The following is a 16,013-nucleotide window of genomic DNA, read 5'->3' as shown; positions in this document are numbered from 1 at the left end:
TCCTGAACTCTGTACATTGCGCACCCCTAAATCCTGAACGCCCCTTTAAGGGCAAGCATAAAGCTGATGCGGCCCACAGTGAAATTGAGTTTGACACCCTGCTCTAGACAATACATAGCACATTACGTCTGCATTTTACTGATTCATAAAGTGCATGCCATGTTGTAGAGCCTGGGGTGTTCAGTGGAGTTCTCTCTGTATAAAGCTGAACTCCAGGCTGATCTAAAAACACAAACAAATGCAGATTTGTATTCCATATTGTATTATAGCCAGATAGCTGTGCTGTAATGTTCATGTGCTAACAAAGAATATGATAGGAGCAGAAAGCAGAGTGATGAGCTTATCAGTCTGTTGCTTCTCATTTCAGGGTCCAATCACAGGCTGGGGGTGGGACATGTTCTGTAAGTGTTACCTTCAGCAGCGAAAACTCTGGTCCCTTGCCCTGCCAGACACAGCTGTGTAAAACTGAGTACTGGATGGATAGAATACAAATTCTTAGGAATGTAAAACAGCTCCCTTATACAGTATGTATATTATCTGCGTATTTAGCTGTTAGCCTGGAATTCAGTTTTAACACCGTAGAGAACGCTCCATGATTGGCGGCTGGGCCAATTGCGTGACTCCCAGGTCACATGACGCTCCTTCTACACTTCCCCCCTCGTTGAATCTTGAAGCAAGCCAAGCTAAATGCCTACTCATGAAATACATCACTATTTATTTTTTTACTGGAAAGCAAGACGTGTTTAATTTGCTTTTGAGTTCAAAACGCCATACCCTAACCCTAAATGAGGCTCTATGAGTTCATTTGATGCAGTGTGAATTGCCCCTGTAAGTCCCAAGTAATCTGGAAAACTGTATACAATAGCTGTACAAAATTCAAGAGTCTGTTTTTAGAACCATTTTTTCAACCACATTTCATGATTTTCCTGCAGGTACGCTGAAAACTACAGAATACAAGAAACGTTGTATTCAGGCAACTCTGCTCCAGACTGATACAATGGGAGATTTGGACTGTCTCTACCTGAATATCTGGGTCCCTCAGTCTCGTAAAGCAGGTCAGTAAACACAACCCAGAGGTGCTATATAATTTTGAGGGCTTCATCCACTGTTGTTTGAGATTTAAAATATTGTAACGAGAAAATTGGTTCGCAAATTAAGTGTATCGGCTAATCATTTTTTTTTCACTCACTATAATATATGAGGGTTCTTCAAAAACTTTTTGCACTTTTTCCTATTAAGAAGTTTTAAAAAGGTGCAGAAACTTTTTGAAGAACCCTGGTATGAATGCAATTATAACTAATTTGCATACAATTCAGTACAGTTCATAAGATACATTTAGTAGATTCCTGAATTTATCTTATGCAGTTCTGAGATCTGTATGTAGATATCCAAGTGAATCAACCATAAGAAAATTAAGGGCTCTGGCAAACAGGTGCCAAAAACACCATCTTTTTACTCATACCACCTCCAGCAACCCTGATTTGCTATCATTGGCGGAATCGCACAGCATTCCTGTTCAAATTGCATGCAATTCGTTTTGTATTGACACAAATTGCACCGCAAAGTATCGCTATTCGCCGAAAACGGTAAGCGGTATCGATGCAACCATAGTAAAACCCTAATCTAAGATGCATTAAATATAATCCAGTACACAATTGTGTAATTTTAAAAATTGCACAATAATACCACAAGTGTTTTAAAGCCATGAAAAAAATGCTGATCCTGTATGGCATACATAAGAATTCAAAATTGGCATATGCAAAAATTATAAGCAAATAGGTTATCACAGTGTACTACCATGTTATTGCATCTCCTTACAACATGATCGATGGTAAGTACTTACAAAGTACACGTATCTTCAGCTCTGAATCTTTTTTAGCTTTATCAACAATACACCAACTAAAATAACTACTACCAACAGGGTGAGCAAAAATGCTCATTAAATCAAATGGGGGGGTCCTCCAGTCCAGTTGTATATCTTAAGGTTTTGTTTTGGCTCAAAGTTTACAATATAGATTGTTTTTCTAATGGGTAAGTAGGGGTAAAGCATATCACGTCAACTTTAAGGCCCCTTTGGCTCCTTTCACACAGGACGGATCAGTAATGATCCGCCCCTTGATGATCCGCTTGCTCAGCAGGGATCGCTCTGTTGTCCCCGATGAGCCGGCGGCGGACAGGGCGGTCTCTGCACACTGTGCAGGGACTGCCCTGTCAGCTCTCCACTCTCCTTTATGGGGGATCGGATGAGCACGGACCGTCTGTCCGTGTTCATCCGATCCGCTCTGCAGACGGATAGAAAAATAGGATTTTCCTCCGTCTGCAGAATCGGACAATAGCGGAGGCGGACGATAGCGGGTGTCTGTGGATGTTTATCCGCAGACACCCGCTATTCCATAGGAATGCATGTATGTCCGTATTTCATCCGCAAACGGATGGATGAAATACGGACATAATGTCCGCATGTGTGAAAGGGGCCTAATACTTTTGTATTATGATGACATGTTGGAAATATTTGGTTAGGATTCATTATGACTTCATTTTTCTCAAATCGCCTTTCAGGACAACCCCGGAGTGAGTGTAGCTCCACCTTGTCATTAGGAAACACATGCCCACTTTAAAAACACCTCCTCTTCCTCCATGGCTTCAGTTATTGTGTTTCCTCCATGGAGGAAGCATGTGCCTGAACCAGAGGAGAGCTACACTCTCTGTAAGGGAGTAAGGCTTACCTCAGGTACTGGTTGTTTGTTTCTTTTTGACCCCCAGCAGCATCTCCAGTGGGAGAGGACTCCTGGAGCTCATGGTCTCGCCATCTCACGGGAGTAAGGACCCTCGGAGTGCCGGCGTCGGGTGCCCGGTGTCCGCTGGATTAGCGCAGGGAGGGCTCTGTCGCTGGCGGAGGTCGCTGCAGGTCAGCGGCGTGGCTCCGTTTACGGCGTCGGGTCCCGGGCGGCGACAGCGTCGTTTAGGGTGACGCGCGGGCACTCTGAGGGGGCGTGGCGCCGTGGTTCAAGCGCCTGGAACGCAGGGATCATGGGGCGGGTCAGGTGACCGCGTGCTTCCGCTTCCGGCCGGCCCTGATGACGCGGCGGCCGGGAAAATTAAAAAAAATTACGGAGCAGTTTGTGTATAGCTGCCTTACTCAGCGATGGAGGAATGTAAGCCAGCTATGGCGGAGACAGGCGCCCCTAGCACCGGTCCAGCCCAGGTATGTAAGGTGCAGTGGCACCCTCTGCTTCACTGTTGAGCTATGTCTTTGTCTGTTCCCCCCTCTTGGGGGCCTGTCGCTGCAGGTCAGAGGTGACTTCGCTCTGACCCTTTGCAGCCTAGTTCTGGGGTCTCACTAGTGGTGGTGGGTCTCTGCACTGGCTTGGTGTTAAGCGACTAGTTGTTGAGAGCAATTAGTGAGTTAAGCCTGCATGTCGTTTCAGGAAAAATCACTAGGAAAAGCTAGACCAGGTCAGAGAAAATGTCCTTCTTGCAAGACCCCCCTCAGAGATTCGTGGCAGAAGGCAATGTGCAGAAATTGTATCAGAGAATTGGTGAAAGAGGAAACATCCCAGCAATATAAGGATTTGTTTTCTTCGGTTAAAGAGCTTACAAACTCCTTGAGTTCAGTCAGGTCCATCCTGATACAAAACCCTCCCGCACAGACCGAGCCTCAGAACTTGCTGCCCAGCCCCAGGGCGTCGTCGTCCAGACAGGTGGAGACCGAGGATTCTGGAGACGAAGGGGGTAGTACTCTCATCTCCTTCAGGGATTCTGAGGAGGAGGAAGAGGAAGAAGATGGCAGGGGCTCTAAGTACAAGCTATCACTAGAGGAAGTAGATGACATTCTTAAAGCAATCTACACTACTCTAGAAATTCAAGAAGAAAAAGTACAGCTGTCAATTCATGACAAAATGTACCAGGGGTTGGACGAAACAAAACTGAGAGTTTTTCCAGTCCACAGGGTCCTCTCAGATTCGGTGAGAAAGGAGTGGAAGGACCCAGAAAGCCCCTTTCTTCTCTAAAGCTCTCAAGAGAAGGTTTCCCTTCGAAGATAAAGACTCAGAGGTTTGGAACAAAAAACCCAGAGTCGATGCAGCTTTCTCGCAGGTATCCAGACAAACGGATCTAGCCTTTGAGGATATGGCGATCCTTAAAGACCCAATGGACAAAAAAGCTGACTCCATCCTTAAAAAGGCTTGGGATGCTGCGTCAGTCAGTCTAAAGCCAGCTATGGCAGCTACGGTAGTGGCCAGGAACCTGGAATGTTGGGTAGAGAAGCTGAAGAGCCATATTGAAGCGGGGACACCCCGCAAGGATCTCTTAGAGTCCTTTCCACTGATCCTGAATGCAGTCAAATATATGGCGGATGCATCAGCAGAATCGGTTAAACTGGCTGCCAGGTCTTCGGCTCTTGTAAATTCAGCCAGGAGAGCAGTTTGGCTGAAAACATGGTCTGGGGACACGGCCTCTAAGGTCAAACTGTGTGGTCTGCCCTTCTCTGGTGACTTGCTCTTTGGACCCGATTTAGAGTCTGTGCTGGATAGGACAGCTGATAAAAAGAAGGCTTTTCCAGCTAAGAAAAAGCAGGTTGCCAAAAATAATTTTCGTGCTTTTCAGCAGTCCCATAAAAAAGACCAGGATCGCAAGAGCAGATGGGGTTCGCAGAAGGGCAAAGGCAAGGGTGAAGTCCTCTTTAGATCTCCCCCAGAGCAGTCCCCCAAGAGCAAGTGACAATCTCTCCCCAGTGGGGGGGAGACTGTCAGCTTTTCGCGAACAATGGGACAGGTTGTCTCCAAATCTGTTCGTGAAGAGCATTGTCGATCAGGGGTACAGGTTGGAATTTTCAGAACCACCCCCGAGCAGGTTTTATGTGACAACTTTGCCAAGGGATCAGGAGAAGGCCAATGCAATGAAGCTTTTATTACAGGAGCTGATACAGCAAGAGGTTCTAATTCAAGTCCCAGTAAGCCAGCAGGGCAGGGGTTTATACTCACATATTTTTCTGGTGAAAAAACCCTCAGGGAAGTACCGATTAATCCTGAATCTGAAAGTTCTGAACAGGTTCATTCGGTACAAACATTTCAGGATGGATACAATTTTTTCCATCACAAAGTTGTTGACCCCAGAATGCTTCATGGCATCCCTGGATCTAAGGTTTGGATCCCCTGAAGTTGAAGGGGATTCCAGTCGTCCCTTATCTGGACGACCTTTTGTTTTTTGCGGACTCCAGGGAGCAGGTCCTAGTCAATCTCCAGAGGGCCCAGTCTCACCTCGAGGGCCTGGGGTGGCTTCTAAATCTAGAGAAGTCGAACCTGATCCCCTCACAGGAAATGAAATTTCTGGGGTATACGTTAAACTCGATTCTCCAGAAAGTTTTCCTGCCGCTGGAAAAACAGAAAAAGTTGCAGCTAGCTGTACAGCGGATACAGAGCAACCAGGCAGTCTCAGTCAGGACGGCTATGGCAGTTCTGGGCCTGCTTACGGCAGCAATCCCGGCTGTTCAGTGGGCCAGGTTCCATTCCAGACCCCTTCCGAGGGAGGTTCTGTCAAGCTGGTCCTATCAGGATCCTTTGGAAAAGCAGTTAAGAATTTCGTCAAGGACGAAAAGGGCTCTTTGGTGGTGGAGAGACCAGGCAAACCTCTCAAGGGGCCTGGTGTGGACCTTTCCTGTGGACAAGCGTCTTACTACAGACGCAAGTGCCTGGGGCTGGGGGGCCCACCTGGATGGTCAGACATCTCAGGGGGTCTGGTCCAAGCAGGAAGCTCAAAGATCATCCAACTGGAGGGAGTTGAAGGCGATCTTCCTGGGTTTGGTGGCCTTTCAGCAGAATTTAAGAGGTCACCATGTCCAGGTGTTGTCAGACAACACAACAGCGGTTACCTACATAATGAAGCAAGGGGGAACCAGGAGCAGGAGCTTGATGGAGTTGGCCAATCTGTTGTTAGCCTGGGCAGAACAGAACACAGCCTCACTATCGGCAGTGCATCTGAAGGGCTCTCAGAATTTGTTTGCGGACCTCCTAAGCAGGCGCAAATTGCTAGAGGCAGAATGGAGCCTGAATCAGGAGGTGTTCCTGATGATCTCCGAGGCTTGGGGGGTTCCACAGGTAGACCTTTTTGCCAGCCAGCAGAACTCAAAGGTGGACAGATTATTTTCTCTTCACCGAGGAGATGCAGCAATAGGGTTGGATGCTTTTGCTCACCCCTGGCACTACCAGCTGTGCTACGCCTTTCCCCCCTTTCCTCTAATTTCACTAGTGCTGAGGAAATTCAGGGAAGAAGGGACGGACTTAATACTAGTCACTCCTTTTTGGCCAAAAAGGCCTTGGTTCGCGGGTCTTCGAAACCTAGCCTCGAAGCCCCCATGGAGGTTACCACTCAGAAAAGATTTGTTATCCCAGGGACAGTAAATCATCCAGAGGTGGAACTTCTACAGCTAACTGCCTGGTTTCTGAGGAGGACCTCTTAAAAGTCAAAGGTCTCTCAGATAAAGTAGTGAAGACCCTGCTGTCTAGCAGGAAGGCAGTTACACAGGCAATTTACATGAAGGTCTGGAAGAAGTTCAACTCCTGGTGTAGTTCTAGAGAGCTCAAAGTCAAGGGCACGGTGTCCGTCTTGGAGTTTCTCCATGAAGGAATGGAGAAGGGTCTCGCAGCCAGTACCCTGAAGACTCAGGTGGCTGCCTTTATCAGTTTTCTTTGAAAAGACTTTATCTAAAGAGACTTTAATTTCTAGATTTTTTTTAGGGCTCTTGCTCGAAGTAGACCAGTAGCCCTTAAAGACTTTCCCAGTTGGGATTTGTCTACAGTTTTGCAGGGTCTCTCGGGAGCACCGTTTGAACCCTTACAAGAAGCTTCTTTACAGAAGGTGGTTTTAAAAACAATCTTTTTGGTGGCCATCACCTCGGCCAGGAGAGTCAGCGAGCTCCAAGCTCTAGCTATTACAGAACCCTTCCTTAGAGTTTATCAGGACAGGGTGGTACTGAGGACGGATCCAGCATTCCTACCGAAAGTATCCTCAGCTTTTCATGGATCGCAGGAAATAGTGTTACCTACATTCTCTGAAACCCCAGCGAATGCAGGAGAGGAAGTTTTTCACACATTGGATGTGAGAAGGTGTCTATTGCAGTTTCTGAAAATGTCTAAAGATTTTAGAAGATCAAACGCCCTTTTTGTGATATTTTCTGGATCACGCAAGGGGGAGAAAGCTTCTAAGAGTACGCTGGGTAGGTGGCTTAAGCTGGCTATAACAGAAGCCTATAAAGCAAAAGGAGAAATACCTCCCTCACTCGGTGCAATGCCTGAACAAATCTGCAAGGCTGCCACTTGGTCCAGTTATTCGACATTTCTCCGGCACTACCGGTTAGATCTACTGTCTGCGGCAGATCAGGCCTTCGGCAGGAAGGTACTGCAGGCAGTAGTCCCGCCCTAGGGTAAGTTTCTCGGTTATCCTCTCCGGGGTTGTCCTGAAAGGCGATTTGAGAAAGACTAAGTTAGACTTACCGGTGACGGTATTTCTAAGAGCCTTTCAGGACAACCGTTACTTCCCTCCCTAGGTTATGCTTAGTAAATGTATTAAGTTCTACCATGGTGTTGTGCTTTCTGTGCTTTGTTTTCCAGTGTCGGAAGGCCACAATAACTGAAGCCATGGAGGAAGAGGAGGTGTTTTTAAAGTGGGCATGTGTTTCCTAATGACAAGGTGGAGCTACACTCTCTCCGGGGTTGTCCTGAAAGGCTCTTAGAAATACCGTCACCGGTAAGTCTAACTTAGTCTTTTTCCCACATAACCCTTCATTTTGCTTGGTGATTAGCCATATTATAAGAGAAACGAGGTGCGCCACACTAAGTACAGTATATTAGAATAAGCTGAATTTATAAATTTAATCAGCCAAATGGCTACTCACATGACATCTATGAGAAAGGGGCATGGGTGACTCTATGACAAGTGGATAGTCACTGGTGAGTCCAAGGAGTCGTCCCAGCAGGCTTGCAGCAGTGCATCAGCAAAGGGATGTAGGTAGATGGTGCAGGCTAGTCTGATTCCTGCTGTGGTGACATGCAGACCAGCGTGGAATGCAATCAAGAGGATCTGGAACTTGAAGTGACGTTGGGGCGTGTCAGGTGACGCGTTTCAAAGCTTCCTGCTTTTTCTTCAGTAATTAGTTAGTGGGGCTATCAATCTTGTATAGACCTGCCCGGGCTGGAGCCGATGAAACGTAACAACAACAAAAGTTTAGACTGGGATTAACAATATTATAAACTAAAAAAATGCTATTCAATAATATGTATTTAAATATGTAATCATTTTATAAATTTGCACCTTTTGGCTGTTGTATTATGGCACTGGTAATTTTATGTATTGTGACTGACTTTTTTAAGAAGCTTAAGGACTGTGAAACTTAGTGCCTTGAAAAAGTATTCATACTGCTTGAAATTTTCCACATTTTGTCATTTTACAACCAAAAATGTAAATGTATTTTATTGGGATTTTATGTGATAGACCAACACAAAGTGACACTTAATTGTAAAGTGGAAGGAAAATGATAAATGGTTTTCAATTGTTTTTACAAATATGTGAAACGTGTGGCATGCATTTGTATTCAGCCCCTGAGTCAATAATTTGTAGAACCAGCTTTCACTGCAATTACAGCTGCAAGTCTTTTTGAGGATGCCTCAACCAGCTTTGCACATCTAGAGAGTGAAAAATTATTTCTAAACTTTGACTGGGCCATTCTAACACATAAATATCCTTTGATCTAAACCATTCCATTGTAGCTCTGGCTGTATGTTTAGGGTCGTTGTCCTACTGGAAGATGAACCTCCGGCCCGGTCTCAAGTCTTTTGCAGACTCTAACAGGTTTTCTTCTCTAAGATTGTCCTGTATGTGGCTTCATCCATCTTCCCATCAACTCTGACCAGCTTCCCTGTCCCTGCTGAAGAAAAGCATCCCCACATGATTATGCTGCCACCATAATTTTTCACGGTGGGGATGGTGTGTTCATGGTGATGTGTAGTGTTAGTTTTCCACCACACATAACGTTTTGCTTTTAGGCCAAAAAATTAAATTTTGTTCTCATCTGACCAGAGCACCTACTTCCACATGTTTGCTGTGTCCCCCCACATGGATTCTCGCAAACTGAAAAGGAGACTTCTTATGGCTTTCTTTCAATAATTGCCACTCTTCCATTAAGGCCAGATTTGTGGAGTGCACGACTAATAGTTGTCCTGTAGACCAGGGGTGCCCAAACTTTTTTCAGAGAGGGTCAGATTTGATGAAGTGAACATGTGTGAGGGCCCCAGCACTGGGAGATCGATGGGGGCCACAAAAGATATATGTATATATATGTATGTGTGTGTGTCCAAATAACCAGGCGGGTGGTCTGCTGTGGATCTCTGCAACGCCTCCAGAGTTACCATGGGCCTTTTGGTTGCATCTCTGATTAATGCTCTCCTTGCCCAGCCTGTCAATTTAGGTGGGCAGCCATGTCTTGGTAGATTTGCAGTTGTGCCATACTCTTTCCATTTTCAGATGGTGGATTGAACAGAGCTCCCTGAGAAGTTCAAAGCTTGGGATATTTTTTTTTTTTATAACCTAACCCTGCTTTAAACTTCTTCACAACTTTATCCCTGACTTGTCTGGTGTGTTCCTTGGCCTTTATGATGTTGTTCACTAAGGTTCTCTAAAAAACCTCTGAGGACTTCACAGAATGGCTGCATTTATACTGAGCTTAAATTACACACAGATGGACTCTATTTACTAATTAGGTGACTTCTGAAAGTAATTGGTTCAACTAGATTTTAGTTAGGGGTATCAGAGTAAAGGAGGCTGAATGCAAATATGCGTCACACTTTTCAGATATTTATTTGTGAAAAATCTTGAAGACCATTTATCATTTTCTTTCTACTTCACAATAATGTGCCACTTTGTGTTGGTTGATCACCTAAAATCCCAATAAAATACATTTACGTTTCTGGTTGTAACATGAGAAAATGTGAAATATGTCAAGGGGTATGAATACTTTTTCAAGGCACTGTATAGGGGTTGATTTATTAAAGGCAAAGAGACTGTGCACTTTGGAAAGTGCAGTTGCTCCAGAGCTTAGTAAATGAGCAGAAGATCTGGTGACTTCCATCATCCAATCATGTGCAAGCAAAAATGCTGTTTTTAAAAAAAAGAATTGCATGTGATTGGGTACTCTTTGCAAAGCGAAGCTTTACCTCATTTACTAAGCTCTGGAGCAACTGCACTTTGCAAAGTCTATTTGTCTTTAGTATATCAACCCCATAGGTATTTAATGTCGGTATTAAAGGTGAAAAAAAAAAAGTGACGATGACTTTACAGAGTACGCTGCCAATCTCAACCCTCTTTGTTTCCAGTAATGGTGGGACGCACTTCATACACATGTAATGCATAGGCATCAGCTGGCTGGAACTGATGCTTTTGTCTGGATTGTAAACCTGTGATAGGCAGGGCTATAACATTAGTAATCACACCAGTACAGTTTATACAAGGCTCACTCTGAGGAAGTCTCATGGGGAGGAAACGCATCTGGGAACATGTGGCATGACACCAGCAATTTCTGTATGGCACCCAGTTACTGATACTTTACCAGTATTACACGAAGCAGTATGACACATTTTCGCATGCATGGCATATAGCAGCAGCATTGGTAAGTAGTTTTTAAAGTTTGTAATACTTTTTTTGCAATTTTTTTTAGATTAAAACTATCTTTTTGTACTTGTTGTTCCTGGTTAATACTGTATATTCAGCTCCAATGTAAACAATGTCTCCGAGTGCTGGATCTCCTCAAACTCTCATCACTTCTGTGAATATTTTACCAAATGATACTTAAATCAACATAAAACACGGGGACACAACTTATCCCTCAAATGTCCAGAATTTTTAAATATTTATATAAAATTAAATGAAACCGGGCATGTGGACAATGTAGATAATGCTGGGGCTGTATACAGCGGGAGCCTGTCAGCAAGTCCCGACCAATGATTCACAGCCGGGACCTGCTAATCGGCTGTGTACAGTCACAGCCAGAGCTCTGTGTTGGTAAACAACACAGAGCTTTCCAATTCTCCAGTCACAGTCTGATCCCTATTGGGGTGACTAGTCGACAAAGTGACTCAAACTGAACATTTGCTTCTCCCCATTATGACATCAAACTTTTCTGAAGTGACACTAAATCCCTCCACTGGGATCTCAAGATCTAATACACTTTCCCCTTTTTAGTAGACTAATTAATTAAGTAGACCAAGCCTACAGATATCTGCCTTAAAGCATGACATCATAGTATTGGTTAGAATTACTTGCTGCATGCCATCCGAGATTGTCGACTCTTATATGTACCGAACAATATTGTCACTTTTTTCATTCATACATATGTTATTGTTTTTGTTTATGATATTGTACGCGTACAAATTCTTAATAAAAACGTCTTTAACAAAACAACACAGAGCTATGTACAGAGGGACCGATCTGTCGGTTTCCCCTCCCTGAGAAACACAGAGATCTATTATTATTATTATTATTATTCAGGATTTATATAGCACCAACAGTTTGCGCAGCGCTTTACAATATGAGGGAAAACAGTACACTTACAATACAAATCAATACAGGAGGGATCAGAGGAACCTGCTCATTAGAGCTTACAATCTAGAAGTAGTAGTAAAAGCAGCACACTGTACATACATTACACATTGTTAGGCACATGGTTAAACCCTTCCCAGCCAGTGTCCCTATTACAGTGACCGTGTATAAGTATTATCACTGAACACTGTATTAGTGACAGTTAGTTTCCCAACCTAGAGAATAAACTCAATCACAAGCCAACAAAGGAGTGATGCTTTGCCCATCCAGCCAGAAAGAAAAGGATGACAACAAACAGTTGGAGATTTCTCTCTGCCCTTTGTAGTGATACTGTTGCTGTTGAGTTGTCACCAGTGACAGGATCTAAAGTGTCCCATAGCCCTAAGACTGGTCTGCTGCAATAGGAGGGAAGCTGCTTTGGAGATTTGGTTTAAAGAATCTGGAGGTATAAGTCAAAGCTGGAAACACGCTGGGGTTGATTTAGTAAAGCAAATATAACAATGTTCACTTTGCAAGTGCAGTTGCACTCCTTTTCCCCTGAAATGTTGTAAAGCTTCACTTTGTAAAGTATATTCAATCACTTGCAAGGTTAAAAAAAAACAAAAAAAAAAACTTAATTTTTGTGCACGATTAGATGATGGTAATCCAGTAAAGCATCACCACATTCACTAAACTCTGGGGAAAATGAGTACAACTGCACTTACAAAGTGCACAGTCTGTTTGCCTTCAATAAATCAACCCCACTGAACTGAAAACATACTGCATGGTGGCCTTGTTCTTCACCTTGTTCATTTGTGCTTCATTTTGTTTTAATGCAGAGAGGCAAAATCCTTGAAAAACGCACAAACAGCTCAGATATTTTGTCGAAAGCCTTAAAAGTGCAACCTAATAGCCATTCCATCTCTTTAAAGCTCTTTGTTTCCTGTTCAGTGTCTACAAATCTCCCTGTTATGGTCTGGATTTATGGAGGAGGGTTTCTGCTCGGAGGAGGACAAGGAGCTAATTTTTTCGACAATTATCTGTATGATGGAGAAGAACTGGCAGTCCGAGGCAATGTTATTGTGGTGACCTTGAACTATCGAGTGGGACCACTAGGATTTCTGAGCACAGGAGACGCCAACGCCCCGGGTAACCATTTTTATTAGTTAAAGAGGAAATCTAAGCAAAAGTTTTTTTTAGTTTTAATGATGTCCTGTTATGTCATCAAAGTAGAAAATGAGCATAGCCCCCTCCAAGAAAGACACAGATATAAAAATATTTTGAAGGGTTAGAACCTTTATGGAATTTTTGTAGTGGTGTCCTTTTGGAAAAGTTAGTTTACTGTTGTGTCACAGGGGCAGAAAGGGATAAGAACATTTCACATCGATAGCAATAAAGTGGTTCTAGTCCTTCTATACTATGTTTACACCTATTTATATTTTTGTACCATCTGAGAAATGGATGAATGCTTGGTCTTGCCAATGTATAGGATTCATGTAGATGGTGGCACTCCGAAGCAAATAAAATCAAAACCACTTTATTGAAAATATCCAGGTTAAAATACAGGAACCACGCACTAATTTAGGACAGCCAATGGTCTCCTGCCACTCTACAACTAAGCTATATTGCAAAGTGAAATGCCTTAGTGGAGGACCCTAGGTTGGCAGAGCCTTGACTTTTTGTGTCCATAATAACCCTTGATTAAGATTGGTTTTCTCATAAGGTGGATGTAGTAAGACTGCATCGAGAAGAGGATGGAATATTTGGTATGGCTATTTAAATTATTGTTTAATTATACTTTAGACACAAAGCCTTATTTGCCATGGATGGTTTTGTCTCTCAGTGGAAAATTTTACCAAATTAATAAGTCATTAGAGAGAAACTCCAGTCATAATTGTAGTTTCTGTCAAGTTGAACAATATACTGTCTTCTTTTATGTCTTGAGGACTTCAGTGGCAACATTACCACCAAAATTCCCAGCTCTGCCCTGTGGGCACATCAAACACAAAGCCAAATGATTCAATATTAAAAAAACTAACATTGCTTTGTTCATGTATCTACTGAAGTCTAAAATGGGACAGATATGGTGATGTAACGACTTACTGAATACATTTACCCAGTCCAAGCTGCAGATGTGCTTTCATGGTGAAAAGCTATTTGATTCTCTGAATGGTGGTGCATGCAATGGCTGTTTTTATGAAGAGCAGTTCATTTAATGGGTTAGCCTACACACCAGGCTCCGTTCTTTAATATGACCTTCCTAAACCCTGTATTATTCCTCACTAGGAAACTACGGTCTGTGGGATCAGCATTTTGCCATTGCTTGGGTGAAGAGGAACATTGCGGCTTTTGGAGGTGACCCCAACAACATCACCGTTTTTGGAGAGTCAGCTGGAGGTGCCAGTGTCTCTCTGCAGGTGACTGAGGGCGTGTGTCGATTAATTATGGCTTGTGTCAATGGCATTACTGTGACATTACTTTGAGGCACTTCTGAGATAATTCAGGATTCAATGAGTGGTGCATTTGACTTACTTCAATTGGGTTTTGCATCCCTATAGACTTGTATGGGAATGCAAAACCCACCTGACAACCCAATAAACCAAAGTCCAGTGAGGAAGGCCATAACTTACTGCAGTGCTTAAAGGATAAGTTCACCTTTTGTAACATATTCAGGATGTAACATATTACAGATGCATTGGCCCCCAAATCCCCCATTTTGACAGTGAGCAGGGGTTCTTCTTCCCCCACCCACTTTCACAATCAAAAACAAAACAAAAACACAGCTGTGCAAGGCTCCACCTGCCCGGCTGGGTCATTCTTTCCCAGTGTTCTGCGAATGTGAAAACTACAAGTACCAAAATCTTTTGCAGCTGACGGCTTGTATTTCTCAAAGAAGTACCAGGGCACTGTTCAGCACTCTAGGTAGTTCATTGAGCTTCCTGTCAGAGTATAAGTGCCTGCCTTTATCGGAGGTACGGGCAAACCGCTACGCAGACAGTCTGTAGGACCGTGGCATTACATCCACGATCTGCTGATTGTGGGTGTAATGCTTTACAGACTCCTAACGAAAGATAACTAAATGCACATTTTTTACCTGCAAAGAACATGTGCATTTAGAATTTTTTTGTAAAGGTGAACATATCCTGTAATATCCAATATAAATAATTACCAAAATGTGAAAAACTGAAAGTCCAAAATGAGTAAAAGATAAAAGTCCACAGTGCCAAATGTGTAGTGGTTTACAACAATCTTCCTCTTAAACAGTGCAGATTAATCCACCATATGGAAGCCACACCTCTGTGTGCTCTATAAACACGCTTACCAGAACGTTTTGACTCCATTTTAAAGAAGTCAAAATACGCGTACATATATGGGATTCCACTTAGCCCAATATATTCATCCTCCTGTATGGACCTCCTGTTATTCCAAATGCCAAAACAACTCCATGTCCATAAATGAAAAACCGGGGAAGCCACATAGTGTAAAACCACAAACTTCCAATTTTATTAAAATCGACAAAATACAGGTGTAAAATCAATAGCGCATATAGTATCACACAGTCGGTCTCTGAGTTTAGACAGACCACTGCCAGGTTTCGGGATGTGTGATGACGTCATGAACGTTGTCTCTTACCTACATGTTTCCTCATATGACGTCTTCTGGGGGGGCCCTTTCTCTGTTGCACACCAAAAGCCAAAATATGATTTTGTATATGATTGGTAATTATGTTGAGGGATAAAAATACATTTTGTCATCATAACAATATTTCATATTTACAATTCCAGCTACATGTTGGAGCGCTAAGCGCTTATGTCATTAGGTTAACCTTTAAAAGTTCTGTTTACAGATCTCAGCAGCTCAAATGTACCCACGGCTAAATGAGTCCGAGGATGGACCCCTTTCCCTCAGTCTACAGGGCTGTAAAAATATTTAATTAAAGAGAGACAGTCTGAAAATTATTTCTGATTGGGTAGCTTGTGTTATTGCATTTTGCACCCTGCCTTTTGTCTTATTAAATACGTTTGTTTTTACCCATTTTCCCCTATGTGTCACAGACTCTGACTCCATACAACGTGGGACTGATCAAACGTGCTATTACCCAGAGTGGAGTGGGAACGTGTCCATGGGCTATTCAGCAAGATCCCCTAATGTGGGCAAAAAAGGTATCTATTTGATTCTTAAATAGTTTGTTATATATATATATCATTTTTTTTTTTTTTTTTTTTTTTATATGAAAAAATTTTTTGTATACAAAAGGAGGCACTTACTAGGTACCCTACACATGACAGTCCCATAATTATTTGGTTAAAAACTAGCTTGAGCTCAAGCAAATTTTATTATAGTTTTAGCTAGAGTGGGGAAGGGGAGTGTCATTGCGGTGGAGATTTTTCCTCACTTCCTGTGCTGGTGACCATGTATGAAGTGAGGGTATCTTGGTGATACCACAG

General features: G+C 43.1%; 1 protein-coding gene across 1 annotated transcript in view; it reads left to right on the top strand.

The window, feature by feature from the left end:
• Positions 1-428: 428 nt before the first annotated feature.
• LOC143975303 (bile salt-activated lipase-like) overlaps positions 429-16,013 on the top strand; it is a 32,098-nt gene continuing 16,513 nt past the window's right edge. Inside the window, exons 1-5 of the mRNA XM_077477567.1 lie at positions 429-828; positions 933-1,055; positions 12,517-12,714; positions 13,852-13,982; positions 15,621-15,728. Coding sequence (XP_077333693.1) covers positions 998-1,055; positions 12,517-12,714; positions 13,852-13,982; positions 15,621-15,728 — 495 coding nt within the window. The 5' untranslated portion in view covers positions 429-828; positions 933-997. The remainder of the gene's footprint in view (positions 829-932; positions 1,056-12,516; positions 12,715-13,851; positions 13,983-15,620; positions 15,729-16,013) is intronic.

Source organism: Lithobates pipiens, unplaced genomic scaffold, assembly GCF_037356315.1.
Source record: "Lithobates pipiens isolate NorthernLeopardFrog02 unplaced genomic scaffold, aLitPip1_a1.2 Scaffold_1, whole genome shotgun sequence".
NCBI classification, from domain to species: domain Eukaryota; kingdom Metazoa; phylum Chordata; class Amphibia; order Anura; family Ranidae; genus Lithobates; species Lithobates pipiens.
This window is presented reverse-complemented; position numbering and strand designations above follow the sequence as displayed.